The following is a 17,538-nucleotide window of genomic DNA, read 5'->3' on the forward strand; positions in this document are numbered from 1 at the left end:
AGCGTTTGGCTGCTTTCCCCACTCTTTCCACGACATGTAAAACATCTGAAGTTTTTCAATTTGAGTGCCCATTTTAAATGACCTTTCCAAGTCACTCTTTTTGTTGTTTAATCTTAGGCGGCGTCTGCATATTGTTATTTAAAATGGTTCACGTGGACAAACTGAGATAAACTAAAAGCAAGATATACAGAGACATTGATTTAACTATAAAGGGCTTCTTAATCTATTGGTCTTTAATGAATTGTGATGACCTTGTTGCATGTTTGTGTGTTTTGTTGTGGAAAAATAAATGTGCCCTTGACAGGGGTAATGTGTTTGAGCTTTTGTTACACCGGCTCTCCTTGTCCCCCACCCCACCCCACCCCACCCCAGTCGGTGGTGATGTGTCCTCTTCCTATTTAACACCACCGTTTCCTTCTCCCTGGGTAACTCTGTTCTTTGGAGCTCGTTATATGGATATAAATGAGCCTGGCTGCTGTTCTGGAGTGCAGCAGGAAGAGTTCTCACTAGTAGTAAATTTGCTTTATGGTAATTTTCTGCCTCTGGCTTCTGTGGTAAAGAGCTGTGGTGGGCGCATATTAAAGCAGGCCTTGAGATGTCAGGACGGAGGTGATGAGACAAACCCCCTTTCAGGTTGTCGTTCTTCCTTCCGTCACTGACCCAGCAGCTCGGGGGCCAGACCCCTGCTAGTATTTGTAAATAAGCCCTACTTGCCTGCCTCCGCTCACCGCTCACCGCTCACCTCTCACGCCTAATGAGGGGGCGAGCAGGGAGACTGCTGCATCATTGCAGGTAGGTCTGCTTTCATTAGCATTTAAATAAGGCCGGGAGGTGCATTGCTGGCACGCATATTTTTTTTCATGTGGTATAATTTAACATTACATTCAGATTCTTGTTGGATTGTGAATTCTGCGTTTCTGGTGGGTTGATTAAATTTGAACAAAGGAGTAGAGCGGTAACCATGACACTGGGAGCCTGCTCTGGCATCTATCAGATGTGACGGGGTTTCCTGTAATACCAAAAATGAATCAATGTCTGCTTGAAGTCAGATCCTCCTGCACTTTAATGCTAACCAGGAGACGGACAGACATAAGCCAGCAAAGCAGATTTTTCAAACCATTCCTTTATTTTATGGAAACCAAGTGAGGATCAATGTAAAGAAAAAAGTGTCAGTCTCGTTTTTTTCTGGGCACAAATTTGACACCATCTCCTTTGATTTCTTCAGCGGAGTTTATTGAATAATACAATTGTGTTCACAGTAACAACCCACTTGGAACAAACCATTATGATGAATTTGCAAAATAAGGTACAGGCGGGGTTTTTTTCCCCTTTCTTTTCTTTTTCATAACAAGAGTCCCCATTCAAGAGAACACAATGTTCCACTCATGCCTACTCTCGTTATGACTCGAGCAGCAGAGTAATAAAAGAAAAATGTGGAAAGCTGCAAACACCAACACACTCGTAATAACCATCTCAATACAGGATGCTGAATGTAATGTCTGCCATGTGTTTTAGAGTGTTAAGCTTGAGGGTGAGAAGAATGCCTGATGATCTCAGATCGGATTTTATTCAACTGAATATTGTTTAATAGACAGACACTGAACACTACTTTCTCTATGGAAAATGATCAAAATTCCCCACATGTGTATTTTTTCTTTAAAACTCCTAAAAGCAGATTTGGCATCTCAAACACATGAAACCAATGCAGTGGCACAAAAATCTCTGAAACTGTCAACTTAGCAAACGGGAGTGTCTCATGATTGTTAATTCCCCTCTTTTTCAAATAAAATTTGTCCATGTATGGATATTATATAATAACCAGGTAAATATTACCCATCTTAGGAATGGCATTATAAGAATGTGAATTACATCAGAACCCAACATTTACGTTGACTGGCCGTAGCACCAAACCAAAGCGGATGTTTTGTGTAAAGGGACTGAAGCAACAATTAAAATCTGAGTTTTGCTCACTTTACAAGCGGCGTCACACTGTGGAATAACTTATAATGTTATTGTCACTGCTACATTGCGGCCATGGTGATAGTTTGCCTCAATAAAAATACAAAGCATTTATAATAATAACAGCAATATCAAAACACCTTACATTCAGGTACTGTAGGTTACACTAAAACAAGCTTTTTGCATATAAATGTGTGACTCGGGTCCTGTACAGTATCTCAAAATATAAAAGCTTCTTTTCACATTTCACAACAAGTGGATGTGGGCCATGCAACAGATTGCTTATTATCTACATAAAAAATATCAAGTCAGATCATGCTTCAAAGTCCCTCCACCCCTCCCCACCTCCTTTTTGTCAAGTATCATAATCTTCCTGCGGCGCTCTTGTCGGTGGCACTCGGAGAATCAAAAAGATTAAAGTGGCAGAATTCCCTCTGCTCTTTACAGCCAGGAGGAAATGTACTAAAAGGCTGGAAGAGGTGGCACCACACAGCCAATTTTTTCTCCATGACAATCAAGAGAGTGGGTTAGCTGATTTTCACTTGTGTTGGTACAGGATGCTGCCCTTCCACTCCCCACCCCTAACCCGCCTTGATGCATTAAAGGCTCCCAGTTCACATGTGAACTCTAGGGATTCATAATAACACTGGTGACGTCCTCCTTTTCTCTGCGCTGGAAGGTAGCGTGAGCCTGCTCCAGGTCCTCTATCACCACCAACAGCCGAGCAGCGATGCCCTGACATGGCTTCATTTGCTGAACAGTGCATTCAGCACCATCTGTGACAGAGAAATGTGTAGATAAAAGGATGTTGTTTCTGTAGAATTACTTCCTGGAAATGTCATACCCACATAGAATATAAGGGGATAATAATAATGATAATACAACAATTAAAGCACTTGTACATGTAACTTGATAGAAAAGTTAAAGTTCAGTGTCACCTGGGTGAACGTCCACATTCGTCTTCTTTTCTTTATTGCACGCTGTCTCATCATCATCCGGCATCTCCAGATATTTGTTCCTGCAGTATCAGTCAGAATCATATCACATGATCACACAGTGAAAGTTAAACACTTGACTCATACTAATGTCAAGAAGCAGCACAGCAGTGCTTTACTGTATAGCAACATAGACCTCTAGTGTTCAGGAAAAGAAATGCATACAGGCCGAGGACATGCTCGGGCACCAACCTGAGTTTGTCTTTGCCCTGCAGAAGCTGCTTGTATATCGTCTGAGTCTCCACGTCGGGATCCAGCGGGTCACTCCAGTCACCAAGTGTCACAGCTGAGTGGGTTCTACTGCAGCCTGCAACTGAGACACAGCTTTTTTTATTCATCTCTGGCACTTTACACAGTCTGAACTTCACCCCACTAAATGTAAAATATCATTTTAATGGATGTTTCTACTAGTTTGTATATAATAGTCAATGGAACAGCCTTAGTAACAATCAAACCTGTAGTGTTGGTGCTGAAAAGAATGTAAAATGTTTAATCCCACGTGCAAGGCGGTGAGTAAATAAAATTGATTTGGAGAGCGCATCAAAAACAGCCAGTCAAACCTTAGTAAAGTAGCAAAGGGGAGGTTGCACGTTTCCTACAAATATTCTGGTGTCTTGGACATAAATCAGTACATCTGGAAGTAATAACAGCAGGATTACCAGCTCGGTCGGCCTGCAGGCAGCAGGTCCACTTGCCACTGCGATGAACCCCCGGGTGAAAAGAGGGCAGCATGCGCTCATTGTAGATGCTAACTTTCCTGATCGCAGACAGCCACTGGTTCAGCTCATTTACATTCTGTTTGGGAAAATTGAAATACGGTGAACCATGAAGTTTAATGTTGAACTGAAAAAAGAAAAAATCTGCATTTTGAAGGCAATCAGCTGAAAAACCTACAGGGATAAAGCACATCATTGCGACAGAAAACAATATAGATATTTAGTGACTTTTTTTAGGAGATTAATAAAACTTGTTAAAAATTCAATTCATCTGTGACTATAGAAAACTGTCAGGGTTTTGCGTTTTAAAAAAAAAAGTGACCAACTTAAAAAAAACTCATGCACTGTCTTGGCAACTGGGTGGTGTACAAACGCACCTTGCACTGGATGTACGTGGTGTGCAGCTGTCCGTCGTTGTCCTGGGTGATGACCTGCATTACATTCTGCTGCTGAAAAGCATTTTCATCCACCCTCTCCACGGCGCACACACACTGAATAGGAATTGAAGAGCGCACCTGCAAACCACAGCCCCAATTAGAACAGGTATGCACATGATGGCAATGATGTATCATGCCTTGCCTCAGGCATACTATGCAAAGGACTCAGTGAAATAAAGGTGACATCTGATCACTGAGCAAATTAATGAAGAGGTTTCTCATCCTGAAATATTTTACACTCATTAAGCTACGAGGAACGGTACAGCGCAAGGAGGAAGTGAGGATGAGATCATCATGGCAGCAAAGGCTACTTTAAAGTGTAAATCAGCCACTTGCAATGGGAGCTCATCTCACTGAGACTGGAGTGCTCCAACATGGAGAAAAGGGGCCAGGACATTGTCTCCAGTGTGATTTGCGATGTTCGTATGAATATCCATAGCTTTCAATTAACCCTCGGCTTTATTCCAGTCACACAAAGCAGAGACTGACTCAAAGAGAGGCATTTAGTGACGAGGATGTTCTGCTCCCATCAACCGTCTCCCTCTCTCTGACAGTCTCTGGTTAGAAAATGAGAGGAAATCATTATCACGGGTTAGGCACCACATTGTAATATCAGTAATGATGTTCTCACGAGAAGATCAACACAAATACATGAAAGCAAAGAAGCAGATGACTAAAATGTTTTCTCTTTGTGCAACACGTGGTGATGAATGCCCTTCATGGGGCACAAATGGGCATATTGTACGTGTATTTTTATCATTACTTTGATTGTTTTTGATTATTTGATCCATCAGTCGTAGGAAAACATGATTAAAAAGCAACACTTGACACAGTGGCTGATTGCCAAAATGAGCAGTAACGTAAATACTCATATGTATTTCACACATGATATGCAGTATGTTGGTAGATTATAAAATTTTTGAGGCACAGTACCCACCTGCCAGTCAGGAGTCTTGGCATAAGACAGCGTCTCACTCGTCAACCAGAAGTAGCGTTTCTTAAATGCAAAGCGGGATAGCAGTTGGGGTCCTTCTGCTTTGTGTTTGTGGAGAAACCCCTCTTTGACTGTGACTGAAGCCGTGAACACAGCCCTCTGAGGCACTTCAGACGCTGCACAGAGAAAGCAGAAGACGGACATAAAGGGAAAACTGTTTGTAATCTGTAGCTAATTGCATATTCACCCAGATAGACACAAGGTGGTGCTGTGTCAATAAACTATATACATGCATTGCTTTAAACTGCACTCTGTTACAGATGGCTCCTCAGTCTTGTTCCATCACCCCATGAGGGATAGAGCTTCAAAGAGGAATAACAAGCATCTGCTTCTGTCCAACAAATTCACCTCGAGGGCATTAAATGTCAAACTGGCCTTTAGGAGAAAAAAGTGGTTGTGATGTGAAGACGAAGGTTGAAACACGATATGTCAGAGGGGGAAGATGTTTCACAACAACAGCCTCACTGACACATGACATTAAGGCAACAGCCAGGACAACAACAGCCCGTGTGGCAGCTTCTCACTTCAGCTCCCTGCCAGCTCATTAACCATGTCATCTCTTTTCCAGACTTCCAACTAGTTATGAATATTTCACTGCAAGGCTACAGTATTGTTTCACCTATATCAGCTGGGAGCTACTACACTGGCAGGTGGCCTGTGGCTGATTAGCTCAACAGCATGACCTCTGGACTTGGCTTTTGATTACACGTTGTAGTGATGCGTTTGGTGGTTACAGTCTTACCAGTGTCATGATCTATGTCAATTAACTTGTCCAGGAAGTCCTTGACAGAAGCCACACTGCGAAGGATGATGGGATGAAGAGGCGCCATCCACTGTTCTTTTCCGTGGCCCAGCTGAAGTCCCAAGTTCCCAACACTTTGTAGTGCCTGGCAACCACAGAGACACGATATCAACTACAAACTCACATCTTCACCATATCAAATCTCCAGAAAATGACAGAAGTGAGGGAGTGACTGCATATCTAAAAGTCGAAGATCAAAAGGGTCCCTGGGGCCAAGCATGCTGCGAGGCCCTTTGTCCAGCCCACACCTGGCCTAGGGCGAGGAGGAAGTCCCCCTCTACATCCTCTCTGATGCTTGGCTTTGAACCACAGACTGGTTGCAGCACACAGAGGTAAAAATAGCCCGTTCCCCGTCTCTGTAGAGGGCCCATGGCAACAGTTCTTCAGCACCATGGACAGCAACCACAGAAGCCACACGTGGGAGTGGAATGAGGTTTTACTGTTCTTCTAACATCTGGATCTAAGATCCCTGCTTTTAATGATATCAAGAAACATCGACTCAAATTCCAGTTATAACCTGCTAACATGCTCATCTGATCTATTTATGGTTAAAACGGAGCATAATGTGAGAGGGATGTTTTATGGCCATACTCTGTATAGTTGGTGGAAAAAACTTCTTTGAGATTTGCTGTCTGAGTAGAGTAGTTATGAATTTTAAACGAGTTCCTAACAACAGGTGATCTAGTGACATTACTTCAGGTTATTAGCACCTTTCAAATAATTAAAATTTTTATTAGTGTCAAAAAAATGAATACAGAGTTAGTTCTGTGAGAACAGACTCAAACAATCCCAGCAGATCAGCTAATCTAAATTCCAGCTCACATCAGCTCAGCTGTTTCCCTTTCCGTACATCCTACTGGCAAATCTCATACTCTTTTCAAAATTCTTCAGTCTACCAACTCTTTCATTTGAAGCTAAAGATGCTACTTCCATGTCATCCTGTCCTCACTGATCCCTGCTCTGTTCCCTAAGGGCATCTTGCTGCTGCCCTCACTGTCTTTAGACTTTCCATGTGAACGTATAAAAGGATGGTGAGGTCTCAGACCACAGACGAGACATATAAATATAAATGACTGGAGATGGAATATCAATCTTATTTTGCTGATTATGGCAGAACTTAAAATAAGGCACACGCGGACCTACAGTGTTACATAATTACCAAACAAAGTGAGAAAAGCAAGGAGTGCCTCAGTGCTCTCTCTCTGTTGACGTTAACACTGTGTGTTTGTGTTACATCGTATTCCTGCTCCATGTTTTATTTGTTTTACATCCACAACATGAAAATCCATCTCCTTACACAGATGGCCTGTTGCATCACGCTCAAGGGTTCCAACACTGTACTGTTTATTTTGTGTTTTGTTTTGGGGAGTGCATAAGTCTGAACATGGATAAATGATTCACAGCAGAGTCTATGTGCATGTCTGTGTTCTGAATCATACCTTGGCTAGTAGTAACAGTGTTCTGCTTGTACGCGTGTCAGCATGCTGGTCTCTCAGCTGAAACAGCTTAGGTGTGAGGATTGCAGGAGCAAAAAAACGCAGGAAAAAGAATCCACTGATGGCCAGGTACTTCACATCCTGTAAAAATGAAGACGAGTCACTGAACGGTGACAGGCTGCCTCGTTGAAGGGTTGCGGGTGAAAGTAACCACAAATACACTGACACGCTTTCCTCTCTGTGTGTTTTGCTTCACACTAACCTCATTCTCAGGCTCGGTAAATTGCTCCTCCACTCTCTTGTGCAGCTGTTTGAAGGCCACTCTCATTACAGGAGGACACTGATCGACTGAGCTCACGATTGATTCGATGATGCTGGTCAAATAGCTCTGCAGCATCTCCACGCTGCTGTCCCGCACCTCTGCCTCTGACACTGCACCCTTGAATGAAATCCTTCTTCAGAGACAAAGAAAGATGCTGTAAACAAATGAACCCCTGAGATCTGCAGAGTAAACGCAATGCAAACAGGAGCTATCCAAGACAGGCTTTTATCTGTTCTGTAACACAGTTTATAAAAGGACTGATAACATTTCTGTTCTTCATTATCTCGTTACATATGAGACCATGTTACTACAGAGGAATCCAAACAATGATTGCCGTATTGACAATATCTAAACACATAAACTGAGATAATTTAAGGGGACGAGATAAGATAGTAGGTTAGAGCTACTGCATACATGGAGAACGTTAGATCCTGGATCTCCCCCCCATGTCAGAGATAGATATCTCAGGGGGCTCATGGCAGTTGCCAAGCAACAGCCATTCCCATTTTACTTTTTTTTTTCATTTCCTCACATTCATGTCTTTCTCTCAAGGGTGAAGTGTAAAGGAAGTGGGCAGTCTCCTGTGGCAGCTTTTCCATTTTAACACATAATTTGCGAACAGCACGCCTGAGCGTACAACCCACAAATCCCCTCTTGTCAATTGTAGCAGTCCTACTCTATTACCAGGTCCGAGTATGACTATAGAATTGTGATCCAACAAGATATGTTTTAGGTCCGATTTACCTTGTGCGGTTCAGGTCGATCTTACATGGGTCAAGTTCAATGTACTTTTTCTCATCAAAGATGCGGTTGATGATGGGCTTCAACACCTCATGCAGATACAGCATGCCAACAGCCTGATAGCAAAACAATATCATATGTTGAAGACATCTGTTAAGGTCACTGTTATTAGTTTTGCTTTTCTTGATCTGTTCCCATGCGTCTTTTGTGTGTCCCTCCCTGTCTGCTTCCTCAGTTTATCTGTTTGTTTTCCATGTCCCTCTTTCCGTTTATGGTCGTTTTGTTTTGAAGGTTATTTTCTCATGTGGTGTTGTTCCCTGGTATGTGTTTAGCTTGTGGTTGCGGTCAAACAGACAACAAATTCCCTCTTATGTCTGTTGATGACACTTTCCCTTGATAGGAAACATCCAGAGGGTTAAGGAAAAATGCTAAGAAGAATTCACAAAAAGGAAAACAGGATTGTTGTCCACAGGGAATCTAACTTGCACAAGACTAGTTAAAAATGTGACAAGGTGACAATTTTAACGGTGTATATATCCTTGTGAAAAATATCACTTGATTACCAAGAACAGCTTTCCAGCACACAGTGAAGTGTATCAAGAAATGCCACTCATCTCGTCCTGTTGAAGAATTAACCCTTTAATAGGGCTTTTTAGCACTTCTCATATTAGATGAATTAATAAGACTAAATGCTAAGACCAAAAATGGGGACATACGCAATGCAAGCCTTCACTTCAATTAGTTAAATGCATATAAAAAACCTTATTTATAGAGCAATTTTCTAAAATTAGGTTTCAAAGCACTTCATACGATGAGTATCAGTGAAGTGATCGCATGTATGAAAAATTTAAACCAAGCAGCACATGATGTGTCAGTATGTTGATCATTTGCTTTGAATTGAGGGGCAGCATTATGTCTTTTCATTTCATAAGGGATGGTAAATGTGCATCCTCTTCTAAAGGTGGTAATAAGGGAAGCACTGAAGCAGCTTTCCTTAACATTTAAAGAATTTAACTACCTCCTATTATGACTCTAGACACTTCTGGGTCACTTCACTCAGTTGGGAAACTTCCTAAGCAAAATTGGCACAGTCGGTTTGTCAAGCTAACCACCTCCTGTCCTGCATCTCTCCTTGCCTCTGTCTGTTTCTTGTCCTCTTTTGGATCATCTGTGTTTTTTTACTCCTTTTTGTAGCAATCTTGAAAATTGACACACTTTCTGTTGCACTTAATTTGGATTGACCCTGCCCTACCTAGCAGCCTGTTATGTCGACATACTCATTGATACATTAAAGTTACCTTTGCATTTGTCATGCTACACATGCTACACATGCCTTTTTGTTCTTGCACTTGACAGCTTGCCTTGTTTTATCTAAATCTGCATAATTCAGAGAGTAAATATCAGGCACATCATGCTTTCCCTCAGAGCAGGGACCGAAAAACTGCAGGAACTATAATAATAATAATAATAATTTCTTTTTAAAACTTAGCTCACCTTCATGAATTGTTCCATGGCTTTGGAGGCAAGTGAGTTTGATCGAAATAAGGTGTTAGGATCAGCTATAAGAGCAGAAGGAAAAAAATAGTATTAACAAAATATCTTACATATGAGCGAAATTAGTGGGCATAAAAAGATTTTCCTTAATCTGAATCAAGTGAAACAAAGCAACAGTTTTCAATTAAAGAATTAAAAAAGGGTAAGAAGCTCAACATCCACCACAACAATTTATTGCTCTTTTCCTGTCATCTATCTATTGTTGTGCCTAAAAACACATTTTAAATGATGTATGACAGTGGGAATGGTGGGAAGGATCATATTACTGCATCCAGTAGCTCCCAATCAATTTAATAAAGCGTCACATAGACCCTCATCAGGCGCTTAATTATACTCGATGAAAAAGAAAAATTTAAGATTGAAACACTGCTTCCTTAGAGTGGAAGCTTTTCATATAGCCGGTGGAGCATTTGTTTGCTCCACCCTCATTTCACCTTTTTCTCTGGGCTCATTTATACATTTCTTAAGTATCTATACTTTCTATTTAGTCTGGCGCAAGTCTATCAATCAAGAACAAATAGTCCAGAGTCACGAGTGAGGGCAGACCGACCTTGCCTCAATGTCATGTTAGTCATGCGGTGACACTAAAATATCCATAGTAACGGGACTGGGTTGCCAGGTAAATTATTTGGATGTAAGGAGAAGGGCGGGTTTTTCACTGCTGCCCAGCAGGTGTACTGTACGTTTTTGTGCCGTGTGCCTAACTTTAATGTCTGGGTGCTCACACAATGCATTCCTGATCAAGCAGTTACCATTTGGATCATGTGGAGTTGCTATGGAAACTTAGGCACTATGCTTATTAGCAGAAACTACACCAACAGAAACCAAAGACCAGAGCTCAGTGTGAATTATCATGGGGATATGGTGCGGAGGCAAAAACATGACTAATCCAGACCGGAGAACAGCCAAGGGAAGACTGTTGGGTGAGTAAATAATTGGCACTGGGGTAGTAAATATAGTGTTGGGAGGCTTTTACTGCCCACACACATACCATAGCTGCAGTGTTCAGAGACCTTAATGTCAATTCAGCAGCAGCAGCCCTCAGAGGGTCTCTGGAGAGTGGAGCAATAACAGCAAACTGGCATGTCCCAAAGTCTGACTATTATAAATACTGACTAACAGAGATAAACTTAGATCCTACACTGTATATTCAAAGTGCAGCCACAGTTATTACATGTAATTAAGAGCACAAATACACATAAATTCTGAGTAAATTTAGACACTTGCAAGATGGAGGACATGAAATCAAAACCTTTAAAAACGGTTTAAAGTTTGCACTTTTTCGCTTCGTCTTACTGGTGTGGTTGACCTCCCGGGTGTTAAGGTAGTCCAGGAAGGGTACCACCAGTCCTTGTCCCAGGTAGATTTTCACCAAAGTCATTGCCACGTCCTGTCTGCTCTCAACTGTGGTGACCTCCTCCAGCATAGTCAGAGCGCTGCTATCCTCCACCTGTTCAGAAGAAGAGAACTCGGGTCACGGGTCAAGAATTTTGGCGCAACTGGGAAGCCGGACAGATGAAGCAGATGAGGTCTAACTGCAGATGGAAGAAGTAATGCATACAGCAGTCCTTTGACATGGCGAGTGACTGAGTGGTCAACAAATGAATATCAGCATTGAAGAGGAGCTGTCATGCTGACCTCTGTAGGAGAGATTACCGACTCAACCAGAAGGTCGATGAGAGGCTGATAGTACATGGATGGCAAGATCTGATCCTCCACCAGACGCACCTTGAGACGGAGGGCTCCCAGCTTGCCACTAAAAACAAAGGAAAGTATCCCAGCACAGATTTTCAGCTAACACAATAAAAGTCTGGGTCTGGTTAGACATTTGCATAAACTCTTTTTTTGTTTTTGTTTTTGTTTTTCGTTAAAGGAGTCAGCGGTTGATTGGAAAATGCAGTTTAGATAAGAAATAAAGCTTAGAGTACACTCGTAAAAACAACCGCTAAATCATCCTGCCCCTGGCAAGGACATTTTCTAAACACATGGCTCACTGCGTTTGGGGGAAAATGACGCACTGCTTGGTCACAGTCTTCTCTAAATCAACAGTGGACTGGAGTGCAAAAACTCCTTACAAGAGTGAGTCATTTCCTAATGAAACTGAGAAATTCCCTTTACTTTACAGTTCACTCAGCCCTCCACTCGCTCTAAAATTATCTCGGGGTGCAGATGCCGTCAACGTGCTGGCTATACATCCGTGATTGTGCATTTAAGTGCTCGAAAGAGAGCCAGGAGGAAAACAAAAGCTTCTCTTGGGAACATTTAAGAAAAGATGTGATTATTGCTACGACAATTTCAGTCTTGATGGTTTCCGAAAGGAAATGCCTCTCTCTAAAGATGCATAGTTACCACATTGTACAAAGAAGCACACCCATAATCCTCACCCAGCATCAACCTCATTGTTTCCCAAGGGCAGTAAACGAAACCAGCCCTCTAACTGAGGTGTCTTGTGCAAACAAGCAAAAGGGATTTCCACCTGTGGAAAAGAAACAGAAAGCAAGCACACAATATCAACAAGAAGAAGTAAAAGCCTTTATTTTACAGCAAGGAACACTGTACTCAATTATAAAACCTTTTTTAATCTACTCATGACCTGAATTTTAATACATATGAAAAATGATTAGAATTATGGGAACCTCACCTTTCCCAGAAAGTCATTCTTGCCCACCATGTCCCAGTCCCAGACCTGTACAGTAACAGTCCCCTCCTCCTCACGCAACTCTTCTGGATCCAGCTCCAGCTCTAATGTCTCACCCCAGTGAGGAAAACGGGTCTTCTTGATTATCTAAAAATCCAGCATTAAGAAATTGAAAGAAATCAAAAGATCAGCCTAATCTTTAACATTTAACCTTTAAATGACAAACAGTAAGGCAACCATCAATCAGACTTCAGTGCAACCCACATAACCCACTCATGGATGCAGACAGAGCTCACCGAGGTCTCTGCACTATGGTTGTTGAAAATAACTCTTGTGAAGGGATCAGAGGTTCCAGAAATGTCTCTTGGAGCCAGGTCTCTGCGGGTATCACCACACCAAAGGACAAGAGAAATCATTAATCCGCCAAAATGCTCCGCTAACTCTTATTATCTGTTCTGCAAGTTAAATTAGTGTGCTTTAGCGAGGAAAGAAAGCTGAATCTCTACTTCTTACTCAACCTTATTCTTTCAAACTCAATTCATACTCATCAGAGCAAATTTGAATAACACAGTGTCAAGTCCTGATTGACAAGCTCATTAGTGCCCCGCCTGAGAAGGAAAGATTGTAGCCTGGGACACACAGATGGGGCAGTGAGCGGTGTGACAGTGGCGGTGTGACTCAGAAGGGAGTGTGGAGGCCTGCGGGGTGATGGTGATAAGAGTTCAGCTCAAAAGACACTGATATACTGCCAGAGCTCAACTACAAGGAGCTCAGCTACACAAACGTGACCACGTTTGAAGTGATATTACGGTGGCTCTATCACACTCTCACATGGCAGATTCTGAAATGTTCGAGCCACTATTGTCCGTGGCCGTTTTGAAGTGAAATCGCCTTCCTGGCATTTTCTCGGCAGCGCAGGATTTCATTTTACCTGGCTTCAATGACTTGACACCGCAGACTGATCTTCTCCGTATCTTTAAGCAGCTCCAGACCCAGATGGATCTCTCCTTGGACTTCTTCATCAGGGTCAACCTTTGTGAGATTTAGCCAGCAGTCTAGCCCTGGCCGTAAAGCACAAAAAGAGATTAATCTCAAACCATTAAACACCGGAAGGAGCTGAGAGATTAGAACTTTGAAAGTCATATTGAAAAGAAATCATATTCATTTTCCAATTAGCTGTAAAATATCCATTGATGAACTGGCAAATAATTCCTGGACTAATGTACTTTGAATATTATGAGTATTTTTCAGGATCGAACTAACAGTTTGAAGACCTTATTTTTAACTTTAGGAAGATACAGTTGCTTATTTTTGTTCTTTCTGACAACTAACTGGTCATTATTCTGTTTGATTAAGTACACAAATAAAACTAATTAGTGCAAAAACATCTACAGTTTGTACAACTGCAAGGCAGGAACAGTAAAAAATAAAAAAAATAAACAAAAATACCACACAGTCGATGATTGCCTGGACAACATGCACACTGTGTGATGCTGTTAAGATTCTACTTTTGTCTTTCAGAAAATGAAAGAAAAGGTACAATATCAAGGCCGGGCTGTGAGAGAAATCCTGTGAGGGAGTAAAATGACTCAGTACCACAATGCGGCAGTGAATCACAGGACTGAGGCCGATGCCAGGTGGCCTTCGGAGGAGAATCATCAATATGCAGCAAACATACCCTTTTAAACTCTTCAAGTAATCTAATAACGCTACGACACAAAGACACACGATTTGTCAGCCCCATATGTCTGGCCGAAAGTGCGTTCATTCCAAAACTGACCTACCTACTTTTAATCCGGGAATGTTTCTTAAAACTGTGCACCACTTTTCAGTGAATACTCAGGTAATTTTCATTAGAAGCAATTCTCAGTTTCAGAAATTTGTGTTTCCATTTTCTGATTTTCCATTAAATCCCAGTTTTAAATTATTAGCAAACACAGCATTCTCTGCTCTATCTAGTTTTTACATATTGTCCCAAATTTCCGGAAGCCCTGTAAATATTGTGAGTGATGTGCATAAATGAATTTAAAGGTTTGAGAGAAGCTAAGAAGCATTCCCACCCTAAAAAAAAAAAAAAAAAAAAAAAAAAAAAGCATGTCTCCTCAATCACTTGGACTTTTGAATCCATCACAGGATTCTTTGTGTGTTTAACCTCTGAGCTCTGGCCATGCAGTCATCCAGTTATAGACTAGTGCTGAATGTTTAGCCATGCCTTTAGCTTGAGCTCCAATGGCTTCTTTGGTCAGCGTAATCTTTCCAATAACATCATCGTGCCTGTAGAAAGGGATGCAAAAGAGAGAGAGAGACTGTGAGACAGAAGCTACTGAGAATCAGATCAAAGTTTTTGAGTGAAATGATTAGCGCTGGCCATCATGTGAAGAGGAGAAAAAAAAACAACCTTTAATCACTCAATCTGGGCGACCATCTGCCTGATGATGTTTGTTTATTCAAAGCTTAGAGTTTTTTCCCAAAACATTAAAAAGCTTTGCATGAGTTTCCACACAAATATATCAACTCATGGCAAGTTAAGCAAACACAGAGGACTACAAATACACGACCAGGGTCCAGCAGTTAAGAGTAAATATGGAATAGTTTTGAAAGTGCTTTGGTTGCGGGCATTACCCAATTGTGTCCTCATCCATAACGTGAAAAGAGAGGGAATGAAACCCCATTGGGAGATGCAACGTGTATTCTTCACCCCAGAAAGGATTAAGGTTCTTCCACACAGTGGCCGTCCTGAAAAGAGAAGTTTACCATGCTTACTATCAGCAGCCCTGGAGCAGACACATATCACATTAATGTGCGCAAAAACAGAAACGTGCAAGATTCTTTCTTTGCTTCCATTTATATAGATGTTAATTTTGTGATATGCACTAAATATAAATATTAAAATGGGAAAATCGCCCTCTCCTCAAACTATTCTCAACTTAGTGATGTACAGTTATTGTTAAAGTGTCAGGTGTGATAAAAAAAAAAAAAAAAAGGTTAGAAAATCCAGCTGTTTCAAAATGATAGCAAGCTATAAGATTCTTGGATTTTAAAAAGGTCATCTAAGGATTCTGTTGAAGCCAAAACAAACACTTAAAATGGTCAGATCTGTGCAGCAGCCACAGTTTGACTCTGACCTGAGGCCCTTTGCTGCTCGTCTTCCTGCTTTCCTCTTGTCTGCAATCCAATAAAGGCAAAAAAAAAGCCATAAAAATCCTGCTTGTTTTTTTTTAATGGTCAGATTCATAATTTTGTGTTTATTCTTATCACTAGTTATGTTTCTGAATCCTGATTTTTGTAATTTTGCAATTAGGCAAGATTTTGCAGGATGTGCTTTGAAATGAATGTCCTTTGATCTACTTGTTTTGTAAAGGCATTTCTGGGGAAAAGTTTGATTATATTTTTAAATAAAAACAAGCAAATTGCTAGCTTTTTGAGAAATACTTTTGAATCAAAACCATTCATAAATCATCCTGCCAAAATGGCCTAACCCTTCATTATTACCACCAACTTTTCTCTAGTGTACCAAAATCTAGCAGCTGCATCATTTATGAACATTACACTCAGAGGACTCAGTTGGCCAGTAACACTACAAGTGCAACATAATTAGTGTGAGCATCTTCAGCGAATCATTGTGCTGTTTTTTCCCTCACCACCCCAGATGGAACAATACCCACTAAATTCACCCCGTGTTCTTGTGAAAGTCCACAGCAAAGCAGTTTCTCTAAAGAAATTTGCTTTGCAAAGCAAACAATCCTGCAGTTTACTACAGCTGCTTTTTAAAACTACCATCTTCTGTCTGAACAGCTTGGAGGTTGAAATCATGTGCACGTCTTCACCCAATCTGAAACCACCTCTGAAATGGTGTATTCTGCTCCGAGCTCCCAGCATTCACCTGGCTTACACCGGGTGCTCACTGCAATAATTGATGCACCCTCTCCATGGTTACCTGTGGGTGTTTTAAAGGCCAGACCAGTATCAGGTTCTCTGTGATGGAAGGACCACGCTGTGGGTACCACAGCACTGATCACACCACTCCACCCTGGTTTACATGTGCACAGTAGCGGGAGCACAGCCAGAAACTAATATAAATATATGAAGTGTGATGACTCAGATCGCAGCATATAGATAAGAACATCATCCAGCTGCAGGTCTGGATAAAACACAGTTAATTTACGTTTATCGTGCACATCTTAATAAAAATCAGAGAGAACTCACCTGGCCACAACTTCATTGTCAACTTTTACAATGCAGTATGGATCACTGGTTCCGGAGCTTAACGTGACAAAGAAAAAAAAATGACAGAATGAGACAAAGCATGGCCAGTTTACCTGGGGGTAAGCTTAATTTAATCTTCCCTCGTCTTTAATTATACTCAGGTCAATTTGACTATCTCTACTCTAATTCAATTAGGTAATTTACAGGAAAGAGCGCACCAGAAATGGCTATATGACATTTTTTTTCTGATTTGACAAATAGCTAAGAAACAATGCAGAGGCTGTGTATATTTTAGTAGATAAGACCTGAGCACAGAAGCATGCCATTCAGAAATTACTTACACGTCTTTGGCCGGGAGGTTTCTGCCCTCGACAATTCGAAAATAAAGAGATGTGTTTTTGGCCATTTTAATCGTATGAACCACTAATCCAGTTTCTCCTGTGCTCCCATACGCGCTGTTATAAACAGTGCTCTTCCCCTCCGCAAGTGAGTTTTCTTCGTTTCATGACACCTTCAGCTCGTGACGGCGCACTGCCCACCAAGCAGCGCGCGACACAGGCGCGCCTCGCGTCCAGCCAGCTGAGGTTAAACGTCACGGGTCACGGCGTGTGCACCCCAGCTGGGGATTTAAGCTCTTATTTTACAATAGGTGTTCAATATGAATAAACGTAATCGAAAGAATTGCATTTAAAAAATAATCTTCATATGGCACATAGCGTATAGTCTTTAACTGACATC

At 41.5% G+C, this 17,538-nt stretch overlaps 1 protein-coding gene across 3 annotated transcripts; it reads right to left on the reverse strand.

Annotated features, from left to right (window-relative positions):
• Window positions 1-1,173: 1,173 nt before the first annotated feature.
• rasal1a (RAS protein activator like 1a (GAP1 like)) lies at window positions 1,174-17,362 on the reverse strand. 3 transcript variants are annotated; one of them, XM_006803093.2, is made up of 21 exons: window positions 17,142-17,362; window positions 16,801-16,857; window positions 15,217-15,330; window positions 14,807-14,868; window positions 13,526-13,655; window positions 12,891-12,972; window positions 12,598-12,741; window positions 12,341-12,432; window positions 11,613-11,712; window positions 11,253-11,406; window positions 9,897-9,961; window positions 8,406-8,518; window positions 7,602-7,794; window positions 7,343-7,480; window positions 5,844-5,988; window positions 5,045-5,217; window positions 4,048-4,185; window positions 3,614-3,749; window positions 3,147-3,267; window positions 2,898-2,977; window positions 1,174-2,735 (listed from the first exon to the last, which is right to left on the reverse strand). In XM_006803093.2, the coding sequence occupies exons 1-21, from the start codon at window positions 17,204-17,206 to the stop codon at window positions 2,587-2,589; spliced, it is 2,451 nt and encodes an 816-aa protein (XP_006803156.1). In that variant the 5' UTR covers window positions 17,207-17,362; the 3' UTR covers window positions 1,174-2,586. The 3 variants fall into 3 exon arrangements, with proteins under 3 accessions (XP_006803156.1, XP_035768998.1, XP_006803155.1); XM_035913105.2 differs by having other exon boundaries at window positions 7,602-7,791; window positions 11,595-11,712; XM_006803092.2 differs by having other exon boundaries at window positions 11,595-11,712.
• Between the last annotated feature and the right edge of the window lie 176 nt (window positions 17,363-17,538).

Source organism: Neolamprologus brichardi, chromosome 12 (assembly GCF_056152115.1).
Source record: "Neolamprologus brichardi isolate AB-2024 chromosome 12, ASM5615211v1, whole genome shotgun sequence".
NCBI classification, from domain to species: Eukaryota; Metazoa; Chordata; class Actinopteri; order Cichliformes; family Cichlidae; genus Neolamprologus; species Neolamprologus brichardi.

What these genes read in the sequence shown, in the direction of transcription:
- rasal1a (XM_006803092.2), bottom strand. Translation starts at nt 17,206, where the DNA reads ATGGCCAAAAACACATCTCTTTATTTTCGAATTGTCGAGGGCAGAAAC. An exon ending in TGTCAAGTCATTGAAGCCAG is followed by an intron (nt 12,973 to 13,525) that starts GTAAAATGAAAT and finishes TGATACCCGCAG; the next exon opens with AGACCTGGCTCCAAGAGACA. An exon ending in ACCATAGTGCAGAGACCTCG is followed by an intron (nt 12,742 to 12,890) that starts GTGAGCTCTGTC and finishes CTGGATTTTTAG; the next exon opens with ATAATCAAGAAGACCCGTTT.